General features: G+C 44.5%; 1 protein-coding gene and 1 pseudogene across 1 annotated transcript; one reads left to right on the top strand and one right to left on the bottom strand.

The window, feature by feature from the left end:
• Window positions 1–7,173: 7,173 nt before the first annotated feature.
• Window positions 7,174–9,192, top strand: LOC125515287 (probable N-acetyltransferase HLS1-like). Its single transcript, XM_048680732.1, has 3 exons — window positions 7,174–7,568; window positions 7,732–7,886; window positions 8,022–9,192. Exons 1-3 carry the CDS (start codon window positions 7,299–7,301, stop codon window positions 8,866–8,868), a joined length of 1,272 nt encoding a protein of 423 aa, XP_048536689.1. The 5' UTR covers window positions 7,174–7,298; the 3' UTR covers window positions 8,869–9,192.
• A 3,128-nt stretch (window positions 9,193–12,320) lies between these two features.
• LOC125515539 lies at window positions 12,321–15,205 on the bottom strand (annotated as a pseudogene).
• Between the last annotated feature and the right edge of the window lie 607 nt (window positions 15,206–15,812).

A 15,812-nucleotide genomic window follows, 5' to 3' on the forward strand; every position in this document is an offset into this window, starting at 1 on the left:
GCCTCCTCCCCCCTCCTTTATATACGTGGGAGGGGGCACCCCAAAGGGACACCAAGTCTTCTCTTAGTCGTGTATGGTGCCCCCTCCATAGTTACACATCTCGGTCATATCGTCGTAGTGCTTAGGCGAAGCCCTGCACCGGTAAACTTCATCATCACCATCGTCACGCCGTCGTGCTAACGAAACTCTCCCTCGGCCTCAACTGGATCAAGTGTTCGAGGGACGTCACCGAGCTGAACGTGTGCTTATCGCGGAGGTGCCATATGTTCGGTACTTGGATCGGTTGGATTGCGAAGACGTTCGACTACATCAACCGCGTTACTAAACGCTTCCGCTATCGGTCTACGAGGGTACATGGACACACTCTTCCTGCTTGTTGCTATGCATCTCCTAGATAGATCTTGCGTGATCGTAGGTAAAATTTTGAAATACTGCGTTCCCCAACAAATTTATGACACCTGGATGCGGATCGGCGTTGGAGCTCGACTGCAAATAGACATCTCAGATGCAGATTGGTGTTGGAGCTCGGCTGCAAAAAGACACCTCGGATGCAATCCAGGGTTGGAGCTTGGACGCAAGAGGACATGGCCGCACAGGAAACACTTTAAACCCGAGGTGTGGCATAAATAATAACAAGGCATTGATAAAGGCCGAAGACTTAAAGGGCTCCTTGGATGCCCGACATGTGAACACTTCGTATTTAGCTCGGCAATCGTCAAGATCGAAGATGGGAATATTTGTTGAACCGGTTTTCAAGACCGACGGCCGAAGATGAAGAATAGTTCGGAAGAATAGAGAAGTGTTCCCAACTTGAAGACCGGTTCACGGGGCTAATAACTGTGTCCTGAACTAGGGGGTACTCACTATGTTGTCTCCCGACCAGGTGGATTGGGCCAAGGACCTCCATGGTGGTTCACTCATGGGCCACTTCGGGCAGCCCATGACGCATACAAGGAGGATTCCACAAGACTTGGCGCACAAGATAAGGACTCCTCTAAATCCTAGGCCTCCGATGCATTATATAAATCGAGACCGGCTAGTCAATAGATGAACATATATTCATTAGAACAATCTCGTGGTAGATACATGTACTCTGTACTAAGTCCCATATGAATACAATCAAAAGCAGGATGTATGGTATTATCTCTTCAAGAGAGCCCGAACCTGGGTAAAATCCGGTGTCCATGTTACCATTGCTCCAAGACGCCTGGCTTAGGACGCCTACTACGAGATATGCCGAATTCAATACCGACAACGGCGAGGAGGAGAGGAGGTGTGGAAGAGGGGCGGCCCGGCGGCAACTATGGTTCGCCCTGCCGCACGCGAGAGCGGCTCGGGCGAGAGCTTGAGGATCAATCAATGGTGACAAAGTATCTTTCGTTTTTTATATATTCCGGTGTATTCCATGTTTTCCGTATCCACAACACACCCGCCGCGCTTTTGAATCCAACAAAATGAAATAAGATATGGTATGAATATTATCCCTCTGAATCAGATCCGATTTCACCCTTACTATTGTCATTTAGTACCATGTAATTCAATGGCAAACCTAGAAGAGAATAGCGTTGGGTCACCTCTATTGCTTATAGCTCATTTTCTACTAAGTGAACAAATTTTGTGAAGGATTTATTATTTTCCATTGGGTTCAACTCACTGAGTGGTTCTATATCAGCTTAATTCTACCCTATATGATTTGATAATTCGCCGAATTTGTTCTATCATTTCTTGATAAAAGAACTTATTCCATCGTATAGATGTACTCTTCATGCTTCTTTTTACCCTGCATATAACATTTGTCTTAAGTCATAAAGTTTGACCAAATTTTATATTAAAATACATAAATACCTACAACACTACAAATACATGATATGAAAATTAATTTCATGATGCATCTAGTGATATTGATTTGATATTGTGAATGTTTACAATATTTTCTAAGTATAATCTTGTTTAGACCTTACGAAATTTGACTTAACACAAAACTTTCATGCAAAGTATTTCATATCCAGACTGCCCCAACAGAAAATAAATTTGATGGTTCATAAGTTTGGAGTTGACCTCACCTGCATGTATGTGGGGCCGAACTTCTGTTTATATTTTCTGTTGTTATCTCTTGTGTTCTTTGATTTAGCACACCAACTTTGTTGTAAGCGTCCCTTCAAAAACCAAAAGCAAACATGTCTCTTCTTCTTATTCACTATTTTAAGGGAAAAAATAAACCATGTGGCCTATCAAAAGGAAGGTGAAGTGGTATTTCTTCCACTCACTTTGATACCTTTTAACTTTTATAAGATGGATCAGGTTTAGGAAGATAGATGGTTGGAAAATGCATCTTTTCGGCCAGGTGCACTGGTGCAGTTGAATCAACGTGTGCCGAACAAGCACAAAGTAATTACAGAGATTTGTGTATCACCTTACAAATAATCATTTTAGCTGTGATTAGCCGAGGGAGAATTGGTACAAAATATGGTCCCAACTACTGATTGGCATGGCAGTGCTTTCCTGGTTGCTATGTATACGTAGAAACCACATGGTCCTTGGTGCGTAGAAATTTTCCCTCCTTTACAGGTTATGCATTTATGCACACATTGACTCCATTCCTGATCAATGGTTCAACAACCGGAGGAACGGGAGCTGGTGACCACAACTTGTGCAGAGGTAGCATGGGTAGCCAAATACTCCATCCGTTCTTAAATATAAGTCTTTTTAAAGATTTTAACAAGGAACTACAGGCAAAGCAAAATAAGTGAATCTATATTTTAAAATATATCTACATACATCCGTATGTTATAGTCCATTTCGGACAGAGGGAGTAGTATTTAGGAACGGAGGAAATAGGTATTTACCCAGCATGGATATCGATATTTGGGGACTTCAGTTTGTTCTTTTAATGTGCTTTGGTCGTGCGCATCTCGGATGCGGTGGTTAAGGACTGTGATGCTGTTGTATTAACTTGATGTGATGATGCGTATTCAATAAAAGCTTTCTTGATAATAAACCATTGCACATGACTGTATGAGTAACTTCCGTCAATCTTTGCGTGAGCCAAGCATAACCTAAAAGGCATTTCATATCGCAGACACGTCTGATCATAGACTTAATATTGAAGTAAAAGAATTCACCTGACCGAGTTGGCAGGCACGTAAGCATCTTTTTTTAGTACCTAGTATAATACAATTACAGGATAGTTAACCTACTCAGTTTGAATGAACCTATCATAGTTTTTAGGGAAAAAATACATTCTTCTTAGATGAATGTTCTTGAGCTGACTTGTACATCAGACTGGAATATTCTCGCATCTCAATCACATCATGCAATATAAAAGGAAATTATTAATAGGAGTACTAACAAGTTGATGTGTACCAAGTTTGGCCACTCGCATGGATACTAATTAATGCGTTGCATGCTGGGTGAACCAGATGTGTGCCTTCTAAAATCTAAACTACTGCATGTTTGGTAGCATCAGACAACGAATAGACCAAATTAGCTCTTCTGTATGCAATAAATCCAAATGCATGATTCATGGGCTAAGTAGTGTATAGATTTTATCCTCGAATCCATCGATTTCAAGAAGGTTGATGTTTATGTATTGGACATATAAGTTTGAAGTTACTGTACGTTTGACATCCAGTCAAATTCTTTCAATGTTATGGCCGCATACGTGGAAGCAGTATGTGCACAATATTGATCTTGAAAAGGAAAAGTACTTTCACTATAAACATAATTTCAATTGATTCAACTATATTGCTCCATGATTAGTCAAAGATATGTTTCTAAGATCTTCCAATACACTTGCTCTTTCTATCCAATTGAGTACATAAAGGCAGAAGTTTCCTAGGATTGCACAAGGAAACACTCAACAAGTAATTAGCAAGTCACCTTGGTAATTAAATATACCAAAAAGTAGAATTGATCCAGAGTTTAAGCTGGAGTATGATTGAACAAGACATGCACAACTTACTAGAGGATCAACGTGTTGAACACGAACAACGACAAGTCCACAAGTGAAGTAGTGTTTCTTAATAGATATCATCTAGGTACATTTCGGTATACATGCATCCGGAAACCAGTATGAAATAACTCAAGCATACTCATCAACATCTATGAGAGTTAATATGAAAGCCTTATACATATAATAACGGACACATCACCATCACCGTAACACTACGGATGAGCCGTTGATATTACATAATTTTTTTTATGGAAATTTGCAAGAAATACATAGTGTGACTATTCCAGTTTTAAGTATAAATTATTGGCTCCAATAAGATCATTTGTATATTGAAATGAACTTAGGTCTACTAGATTACGGGACTCTTTGAATCTCAACTTACTTTAAACGAGCGCTTCCCACACAGATTGTTGGAAAGAGGAGTGAGTCAGGGTAGAACTTACCAAAAAAGGGTTTCCCCCCACTTTATATTATAAAGCAACCATCACCGATTACAACCGAGAGACCGGTACAAACGCACACCATCACCGCACACAACACACACCCAAGACAAGATACAAAGGTGACGGGCACCGACACACCAGACCTCCACCATGAGCATCCACAATAGAGAGGTGAGTCGGACAACAACGAAGCCAGGACTCCAAAGCGTTCCCTCCCAGAAGGGTACGACCATGGATAGCCGCCACCGCCCAATCCCGAAGACTAGGTTTTCACCCAGAGCAAGACGACATAAGTGGGAACGCCGCGATGGTGCCTTCAGGAAGGATATGGCGTCAACGGCTGCCACCACCGTCTGGTGTACCCCGGCGCTCACACCCCTCCGTTGCACCCTAACTCCGTCAACCACGCCACCCACGTGGCCATGGTTGCCCGCCCGCACGTGAAACGCACGCTCTGCCCCCAAACATCGTGCCTCCCGCCGCCAGGGCCGCCACCCTGCAACCAAACAACCCCGAGGCCACACAAAGGCCCCGGCTTTGGCCCAGCCGGCAGCCCCCTACCGGCGGAGAACTTGAAGCACGGGATAAGGAAAAAATAAGTATGCAAAAGGTGTGTAATTGGTATATGTACGTTAGGGGTGTAGAAAAAACAAAATGAAATAAGCCGGTTACGTTATTATATATGTTTCTTCTTGTGTGACAGTGCAATTACATATCCTCCACCAAAATGTGACATGGTATCATCATGTACATCTATCTATGAAAACCGGTTTCACGGGCATGATTAGTGTCGCCTCCTCACCCCCCCCCCTTCCCCCCTCCCTAAGCACTAGCCGCCGCCACCAATTTTACATCACGTAGCCGCCTCTCTCTCCTATCCTCTCCCGCACTCCCAACATCCCCCTGGTGTAGAAGGGGGCCTCTCCATCAGCCATAGCACAAGTATCTCTTTCCATCTACCTCGTCGCCATTGCTTCCAGCCTTACTGAGATGGACGTAGACCCCCCCCCCCAAACCCCATGGAAAGTGTTGATGGGGTCTTCATCTAGTGGAGCAACAGTGTCTAGTTGTCATCTTCTTGGTATGTGGGGAGGGGGAGGCGGTTTGGCCGTGTTGACGATGGGGCATCGTTTCGCTGGTGTGCCATGTATGATCATGTCGTGGTATTGCGCTTGATTTGTTGTACCATGACGGTGGCGCTTCAGTGTTGCATGAGTACGCGACGGTAGGGACCACCACAGTCTAATCTTGGATCAGTAGTGTACTTGACTACTTCATCAGGGACTACTTAGTCATAGATTTTTCTTTTCACCTATTGTGACGGGTCGGTTGGCCCTCTTTATGTACTATATATGCTTATATGGAGTTTTGACCTTGTTGTGTTGCCCCTATTTAGTAAAATGATAGTTGTGTGCACCCTACGTATAACCTACTATAACCTACTCCCTTTGTAAAGGAATGTATATAAAAGAGTGTTTAGATAACTAAACTAATGATCTAAACACTATTATATTTCTTTACGGAGGGAGTATGTACATTTTTGGGTGGGGGTGGGGGTCTTCTATCTATGCGGAATAATACAACTCGTGGTCATGTAAAGGAAATCCCTGGTTTACCGTGGTGTGGACCTGGCAAATCGTTGAATAAATTTTCCGTGCGTCCATGCATCTCTTGTCTATGAGGGACAAATATGATGCCCCAGCTAGATTATATCCCGAGTTACATATCAACAAATGCTTTTCACAGAATATATGCCTGGATGCCCTAGAATTGATAGGCTTTGGCCTATGTTCCAAGCTACTATCTAACAATTATTATTTCTGCCACTTCGATACACATGAAGCTAAGTGATCCAAGATAATATATACTATGAGAAATCCAACTAGTGTCTCATGGTATATATTACATTGTTGCTGTGTAGGTTCCTCCTATATGGCTTTTAACTCTAGGCAACATTATACATAGCTCCTGGCATGTCACTAGCACAAGCTATATGGGTAGTAGTAAATTGTTTGTTACGTCTAATTAGGTCCCATGAGTAGTTCTCTCAACATGTTTAATTAAGCAGACAAAAAAGAAGCTTGAGATCGACCGTGACGTCGAATTGCAGATATGGTGCTATGGCCCTAGATCTTGAGAAAACAATTCCAACCGCCGCTCAATTTCAGAAAACAATTCCAACCGCTGCTCAATTTCAGAAAACAATTACATTGCTATATCAAACTAAGCAAGAATATAGCATGAATGGAAGTGCTTTCAAAAATGAGAAAAGAACAGATATCATAATGTCACAGGAGATTGGCTTGAACAGATGCATCTTCATCCCCTCCGTCATCCGCTTATACGTACGTACGTATGCGTGTAGTGTACAACAATCAGCTGGAGCACTAAAACCTACGGGAGCACAAATCAATAATGGAGCACAAAGTTGGAACTGATACCGCTGGTCACTAGCGGAAACCCAAGCCAGGTTTTAACTGAATGTGCCCCGAAACATCGCGCGACAGAGCAGATAAGAACAGGCGTATATTTTATTTCGGGACTGGCTTGCCATCATACTCAATCAAACACTAAGCTCACAAGCTCATACTACCACTTTACTACTAACCAAGATGCAAGATTATTTTAGTGCCCTTGTGTCCCTTTGTATATCACCCTGTTATTTCTGGCCGGCCCCACCGCGCCCCCGGCCCTCTCCTACCCTCCCCCCCTCTCCCTGTCAACCTACGTGTATAAATTCCCAGTTCCTTCCCTCCAAGCAGACCACAGGCAGCAGCAGCAGCACTCACCAAGAGATTGCTACAGTCTCACAAAACCACGCAAAAGTTGGCTGTAATCATATATTGATTGATTGTGCTCGTAGAGAAGCTTGAGGGAGAGAGAGAGAGATTGTTTGATTCGACATGGGCGAGGGCGAGGAGAGTAGGAAGGACACGATGGCGATACGGGTCCGGGAGTTCGACATGGAGAGGGACCTGGCGGCGGTGGAGGAGCTGGAGCGCCGGTGCCAGGTCGGCCTCTCGGACGACCAGGCGGACGACGCTGAACACGACGATGGCGGCGCCAAGAAGTGCAGGAGGAGGAGGAAGAAGAAGAGGGGCATGTCGCTCTACGTGGAGCAGATCGGCGACCCGTTCGCCCGGGTGCGCCACTCGCCGGACTATGTCATGCTGGTATGTGCAACAATTACGCCTGCCCCCGCTGCCATTGACACTTGTCTGGCTACACGACACTCCTTTGACAGCGATGTGCAGCAAAATTACAGTATGTGCTAAGGAAGTACACACATCAGGGTGGGTTAACTGACCGTGTGATAATGCTAATATGGTGCTGTAGGTTGCCGAGTACGGCGAGGAAGGAGCTGGGGAGGCGGTGGGCGTGATCAAGGCCTGCGTCCGGACGGTGAGCCGGGGGAAGACGATGACGAAGACGAAGCAGCAGTTCGCCAAGGTGGCCTGCCTCCTCGGCCTCAGGGTCTCCCCGTCCCACAGGTAAACAAAAAAAAATTGTATTTGTACGACATGGCACACCGCGCGCACGTGTGCGTGTGGCTAGCTGCATTTGCACATGCGAGGAGCTACGGTGTGGTGGCTCACTGTACGGGCTGTGTGTACGTGTGCGTGCAGGCGGCTCGGGATCGCGACGGAGCTGGTGAGGCGCGCCGAGGCGTGGTGCGCGGCGAGGGGCGCGGCGCACGCCACCATGGCGACCACGGCGTCCAACGCCGCCTCGCTCGCGCTCTTCGCGGGGCGCTTCGGCTACGCGCCGTTCCGGCGGCCGGTGTTCCTCGGCCACCCGGTGCACCGGCACCGCGCGCGCGTCCCCGGCGCGCACCGCGTGCTGCAGCTGCCGCCGCCGCTCGCGGCCGCGGCCTACGCCGCCCTGCTCTCCCCGGCCGAGTTCGTCCCGGCCGACCTCCCGGCGCTGCTCGCGCACAAGCTCACCCTCGGCACGTACCTCGCCGTCGAGCGCGGCCCGGACCCGTCCCTCCCGCCGTCCTTCGCGCTGCTCAGCGTCTGGGACGCCACGCGCTCCCTCCGCCTCCGCGTCGGCGGCGCCGCGCCGCTCCTCCGCGCGTCCCTCGCCGCGGCGCGCGCGCTCGACCAGCACGCGCCGTGGCTGCGCGTGCCGTCGCTCCCCGACGTGTTCCGCCCGTTCGGCACGTACCTGCTCTACGGCCTCCGCATGTCCGGGCCCGAGGGCCCCGCGCTGCTCCGCTCGCTGTGCCGCCACGCGCACAACGTCGCGCGCAAGAACCCGGCCTGCGCCGTCGTGGCCGCCGATCTCGGCCCCGACGACCCCGCCGCCGCCGCGGTCCCGCACTGGCCTAGCTTCTCGTGCGACGAGGACGTCTGGTGCGTCAAGAAGCTCGGCGTCGCCGCTGACGGTGCCGGCAATGCCGGCGACGATGACGACGACTGGACGACGGCGCCGCCGGCTGACGTCCTGTTCGTGGATCCCCGGGAGTTCTGACGCCGACGTCCTCCCAGAATTAATGTCGTCCGTTTTGATTTCTACCGACGGTGTAGATACATCATACTCTCATAGCTAGAATTGACATTTGTATGGTGCAAATTGATGCAGCATCCCAGGTAGTGCAGTAACCAAAATTAGCCCTGGACACTAAAGAACAATAATATGGTCAGCTTCTGACTCTGTCAACATGAACTTGGTTGTTCATCTGTCTCACAGATAGAAATACTAGTAGATGGCTTCATGTACAATATATTAACTATTTTATAAGCCAAAAGAGAAACTGACACTTTGGTTCCACTGCAGAATAGGAAAAAATGATATTGAGAATCAATTTATGAAACCATTCTTTTAAGGGACATATTTTTTATTATATTCAAACTTTTTTTTTGCCAATCATCTCCTCCTTCATTCATTCATAAGGATCGTAGCATCATTTACTCCCTCCGGTCCTTTTTACTCTGCATATTAGAATTCTCTGAAGTCAAACTTCACAAAGTTTGACCGTATTTATATGAAAAAATATCAACATCTGCCATGCTAAAGTTATACAATATGAAACTTTAAGTCATGACACATCTATTGATATTGATTTCAGATTGTGAAAGTTGGTACGTTCTTCTATAAAGTTGGTCAAACTTTACGGGGCTTGACTTCAATCAAATCTTATATGCGAACTAAAAAGGACCGGAGGGAGATATCACCACCTCCGGGGCAGAGTCCATCCAGAGATTAGGAGGAGAAAATGTAGCTATTCTAGCCAATTCATGAGCTACCTGGTTACTCTCTCTATTACAATGATCATAGACAAAATAAGTCTAGAAACATGAAGTAACAGTCATCAAAGATGGCACTTGCTACTGAAGAAGAATTACCATCTGTCAAAGATGAAACAGCCTCCGCACTGTCCGTGTTGACGTTAATCTTGCTGCATCCACAGTTCGGGCAAGGATTATTCCAAACCTCGTTGTGAAGGAATCGAAGCATATATTGTCATGACGACAACACCCACGAAAGGGGGGGGGGGGGGGGGGGGGGGGGGGGAGCGAGAATGAAGAACTTCAGGTGATGAGGGTCAAGTGTTACAGATGGAGATTAACAGCAACCTACTAACAATAATTTAGGGTATCTAATCAGAAAACAAGTAGCAATCACCAGATGTCGCTAAGTTATGTAGTGCATATCAATGATAGTATGAACACAACAAAAGAATGGTAATAAGTAATGGTTCCACTGGTTGTATATTCCAGCCAAATCTTCTTTGTTGCACAAGATCAGATATGCTAACATCAAAGCCCAGAAACAGAAGGCTGAGTACAACAATTTGATGGGTCCAGTTTAACTGCCAGTCCACAAAAGAAAGTATCCATTTTGAGACCACATCGTACCTACCCCATAAGGCATAAAAAGGAGCTCAGATATTAATCAACATATAGCAGTTGAATTCGGCCCTGGCCAGAGCGTTTCAGACAATCAAAACAGAAACAACTGAATCTACACAAATGATGAACAAATTAATCATCAGTGGTTTGCACCAGTATCGTTTTGCTCTCCGGAGTCTGGAATGTTTACCGCCCTTCAATAAGAGCACGGCAAAGAAGGAAAACAAGGTAGTAGTTGGAAAGAAAGAAATGTATAGAATGACACATCTGACGCACAAAAAACAATCAGGTGGTTTGGAATATGTTCTATAAATAAAGAATGGAACGCAACCTAGGATAAACTACATGACACATTCAATGGAGCAACTGCTGATGCAACAAAGACAAAACATATGGAAGTCGGAATAGAGGTGCATATAGTTCTTTCCAAGTGCACTAAGAAAACAAACAGATAGTTATTCTTTTGTTAGAAATGAATTGAATTTTTTATGTCACATCTTTGTATATTTTTTCAAAACTACCCAAAGAACATTTTTTGCATTTGTCTTGGTCTAAAGAACTTCCATGGATAAGAGGCTACAAATTAAAGGCAAAAGCATATCTATTGTTGGCTATCATATGCAGATTGAGAATAAATTTTATGACTGTCATGACACCATACCTGAGCCTAATAAAGACTGCAATATGGACAATGATGCGCATAATAAGTCCAATCTGCTTGCATGACACTATGCACCTAATTCTAATATAAACCGCAATTTGGCTAAGGAAAAACAAAATATCAGTCCAATCAGATAGTGAGCCACTCGAGGAAAAAAAAAGATCTTACATAAAAAAGGGGCAGAAAGGGATACACAACAGCAATCCACTTTAGACGCCCTTGTAGGTGCGTAAGGAATGTACCAAAACAATAACTGAAAAGGAAAAATAAATGTCTAATATACATATGCTAGAAGGAATCAAGGAACAAGGAGGGTAAGACCGAAAAGTAGTTAGTGAATGGTAATGTGTAGCTCAACATATTATTTTACACCAACAGGCATAGAGACTATTTTCTGAATGAAAACGTTACCAAGATAGGCATCTGCGTCTTTTGGAAAGCAATAGATTCAAAAGAATAAAGAGGAGCATGCATATTTATTTTAATATATTCTTTAAATGGGTTGTCCAGGAGCACTCGGCGAGTCTCTATTGGTACTCACTCTCCAAATAACTCCCTTCCCCTCGCACCCTATTACATCAGTCTTGCTTCGTTCTGCAGAATGCGGCTAGTGTCAGAAATATATTGGAAGCTATAGATTTTCATTTTCTACCATGTCAGACACTCCAAGAAGGAGCAACGATTAGGTCAATAAAATCATAGTGGAACCCACTGTTGTGATGAATAGGATGATGATATGTGCCCATCAATTTATCTTACTTTATAGAACACATAAAGTATTTCCTCATCATAGCTATCGTGGATGAATGTATGACATGCTTATCTTTGTAATTTGCAACTACGCTGAACTTATTCTACATTACGACCACAACGCTGACACGAGAGTATATCCCCATGAAATTCCTGTCAGTATAGACAAACTACAACAATCAATAGTACGATCACACGTGGCGACGGCTCTTATCGTATATCCTCATCTACAATAACACCCCAAAAAACATGAACATTTCTAATATAAGAATAACTAATCGCAATTTGGAGCAACGAAAATACTTTTTGTGGCCAGTAAGAATCGATTCCCCATTTCACAAACTGATTACACTCTAGAGTAAATGCCTGTGAACTATTTTTATTTAGTACTCCCTCCGTCCCAAAATAAGTGTCTCAACTTTGTACTAACTTTAGTACAAAATTGTACTAAGGTTAAGACACTTATTTTGAAACAGGGGGAGTATTAGGCATTAAAATACGATTGCACAGTCATGCTACAAATGAAAAATGCGTCAAATCTAGTGATCATAGTCCAGCATAGAATTAAACATGTTTAAAGCAAGTGGGATAGTAAATAAGCAGTACATGGGTGGCTGGGTGCTGATACCCAAATTACATAAGGAGCAAGGGGTCAGTACTATAATCCGCTTGATCAAATTAATTAATTAATTATACATTTTCAGCTGCAGAAGAAGAGGAAAACATGGATTCAGCATCTTTGATGTGTGTTTCTGGTTCAAAGTAGAGGCAGCGAAACCAGTGACAAATAATCAGATGACAGAGCTCATATACTTATAAATAGCTTCGTTAGTTACCTACATACCAATAACTTGCTACTCCAATCATGTCAAGTGCATGATTCTAAGCCAAGTACAATGGTAGGACGAAAATAGCATAAGCAAAACTGCTCTCCTTGTGAATATATTCCTAGTTGAAATGAAACTGTATCTAGTGACCACCCCTCAGAGCAAGCACAAGATGGAGCACTGAACCACCTTCAATGTTGTAATCTTTAGCAGTTTTATCGTCAGCAAGTTGCTTTCCAGCATAAATGAGCCTGCAAAAGCAACAGTCAGAGTAAGGATGACGTGCTAGTAAACATTACAGGATTTCAAGTCTAAACTCGGGTTGAAACAGGGCAGTGTTATGACTAGGATAGGATGCCCAACAATATAATTAGTTCGAGAAGAAATTTCCCTCAATTAATGTACAGATGTTCTCAACCATTAAAGTCGGCAAGCTAAAAAAGGTTAACCTAGTCCTGTTTTGAAGATTATTAGTATCAGAGAAAGGACTGCTTCGAAGTCAGGTTTAGTTGAATATACTCATAGAGTCATAGGCCCAAAAGCATAGCAAGATCAAATGATAACAGACTGAAGAAATAATCCACGTTACCAAGATTTTAGGGATGCTAATAACTGCTATATTTTTTTATCATGGCAAGGGAAAAATTGACACAAAGGCATGCTCACTCTTTGCACGGATTTGTTGGGACTCCGATTCTAAGGCACATAGATCTAGCTCCATCAAACCATATTAAGTACCCTGAGACTCACGCACGGTCCAGGGTCGTCCGGGGCGAAGAGGAGGCAAGCAGGCAGGGTGGAAGTGGCCGACGCGTGCGCGCGCGCGGGACACACACCCACATTCTCCTGGCACGGTGGGGAAGAAGACTCCCCTGCCCCTGGTGGGCTAGGCTGGCCAGGTGGGCTGCGCAGGTGAGCACTCTCTCTGTGACTGCTTTTCCTATTTTGTTTCTGTTCTCTATTTTTCTTTTCTATGCTGATTTAGTCCTGGCACTAAATCATTTTTGTAAATTCTGAAAATAATTGTGCGCATCAACTGAGATATTCCAGAGGCCCTCAAACAATTTCAGAATTATTGGAGCTATAATTTATATATATATATATATATGTGTGCGTGTGTGTGTGTGTGTGTGTGTAATAACTCCAATTCAAATAATTGTTGAGTTAATTCAAAGCCCACTTATGCCATGGAAAAATGTGCATCATCAATGGTTGAGGTTTTCACCTTTTGTAGGGCATTTTGGGTTCATTGAAAATTATTTAAAGTTGAACCTATTTGAATTAATTTGGTGCTAGGGTTTGATCATCCCCACTTCAAATGTATTTGGAATTTAAACATGATGCAAGCAAGGAGAGCTAGCCTATGTGACAGGATTTAAGAGGGTAACTGAAGTATGACACAAAGCAATTGCTACTAGGTAAGTCGAGGAGCTAAAGACCAAGCAACCACTAATAATGCATAAACACCAAGTTCAAGGCATAAGAAGCATACCTCTGCTGAACAGGGGGGATGCCCTCTTTTTCCTCGACGCGCTCCTTGATCCTATCAATTGTGTCGGTAGGCTCGATGTCGATCTCGATCTCCTTACCAGTGAGTGTCTTCACCTTGATCATAGTCCCACCCCTGAGCCTCAGGACCAAATGAAGTGTTGACTCTTTTTGAATGTTGTAGTCAGCTAATGTCCGTCCATCTTCCAGCTGCTTTCCAGCAAAAATTAACCTTTGCTGGTCTGGCGGGATGCCTTCCTTGTCCTGCATCAATGATAAATCTACCTAAGTAAGCGATCAATATTCTCGGTACAAATCTAAACATGAATAGGCCAACAATTCCACCGAGTATTACTACGCAGTCTGCTCACTGGATAGAGTTTTGGAAATTGCTACAGAGGCCAGAACTACGAGGGGCGCAGGTCAAAGGGGCAAGACTACTGCTGCAGGTGGTAGCTGACATTTTCAGTAGGAGAAGATGCTGGGCGCCAATGGTCCTCAGAAATCAGAATTGCTGGATGATTGCAGGAAACAGGAACTTTTGGAGTCATGGTAGACGTTATGTGGTGGTTTTGGTCGCAAGTGATCGTTCTGCAGGCAGTGGCTGTAGCTGTAATTTGTTTTCTATTTTGTGATGTGTTGTCGGCTGTGCAACCTGTTATAGGATCCTGGTGGTTCTGCTGGTTAGATGTTTTTGCTGTAAGGAGGTCGTTTGTGGACCTGGGTTGTGACGCTGGGGCTTGTGCTTCAGCGGACACCACGTGAATGCTTGTGTTATCAGTTTTCAGAAAATGAAAATTTGGGGGAAACCCCTTAATTCTCGAAAAAAAATTGTCCAACAATGTCTCTTATAACTATAATCAGGGAAGAAACTGTTCATACAATAACATACACCCTCTATCCACTAATGTAAGGCGTTTTGGCAGTCCAAACCAAAACGCCTTACATTAGTGAACAGAGGTACCTTATAAGTGTTGATGCCACGCAGAACTAAAACTATGAGGAAACTGCAAGTAGATGGGCAATACGCGCAGAACTCGGTAGGGGACTGAAACGGATACAGGGCCATCGTCTCGTCTCGCGCGGGACGACGCGCGCGAGCCCGCGAGACGGGGAAAAGAAGGGGAGGACTGACCTGGATCTTGGCCTTGACATTGTCGACGGTGTCGCTGCTCTCCACCTCGAGCGTGATCGTCTTCCCCTGTCAGCGTCTTCACGAAGATCTGCATCTCCTCCCAGTCCCCTCTCCCTCCGCCTCCGAGGTTTTTCGGCTCTCTCCCTCCGCGGCGGCCGGTGTGTGAGAGGAAAAGCGGAGGGAAGGGTAGGGAAGGGCCGAAGTGGACGGGATACACAGAACTGGGCTGTTAACTATTCAGCCCATGAGGAGTAGCAGCCCACGTAGAGATTGTTCGGCAGTTTTTTTTTTGGAGACCTTTGAGAGCGCGGCGACTATTAGGCCTTTTTTGGTTCATAGGATAGGAATTTTATAGGAATATGAAAAGCATAGGAAGTGAGATGACATGCATGTCAATTCCTATAGAGAAAGAGATGTCATTTGGTGTATAGGATAAGATTTTTTCATTGAATCTAGGCTAATATTTTTTTTCCTTCAAAATGTGAAGGATTGATTCCTATCGTACATAGGAATAGGAATCCATTCCTACAAACCAAAAGGCTTCAAAGAAATTTTTTCTTTGCAAATCCTATCCTATAGAATTTTTACAAAAATTCTACAAAGCAAAAGGGGCCTATAATTGGTTCCCCTCAAAATTAGTATAATTGGTTTGATGCTAAAAATTGGCATGCCAAATTTTGGCAAGTGCCAAATATTGACTA

This window comes from Triticum urartu, chromosome 6, assembly GCF_003073215.2.
Source record: "Triticum urartu cultivar G1812 chromosome 6, Tu2.1, whole genome shotgun sequence".
Taxonomy (NCBI): Eukaryota; Viridiplantae; Streptophyta; class Magnoliopsida; order Poales; family Poaceae; genus Triticum; species Triticum urartu.

What these genes read in the sequence shown, in the direction of transcription:
- LOC125515287 (XM_048680732.1), top strand. Translation starts at nt 7,299, where the DNA reads ATGGGCGAGGGCGAGGAGAGTAGGAAGGACACGATGGCGATACGGGTC. An exon ending in CGCCGGACTATGTCATGCTG is followed by an intron (nt 7,569 to 7,731) that starts GTATGTGCAACA and finishes ATGGTGCTGTAG; the next exon opens with GTTGCCGAGTACGGCGAGGA. An exon ending in AGGGTCTCCCCGTCCCACAG is followed by an intron (nt 7,887 to 8,021) that starts GTAAACAAAAAA and finishes GTGTGCGTGCAG; the next exon opens with GCGGCTCGGGATCGCGACGG.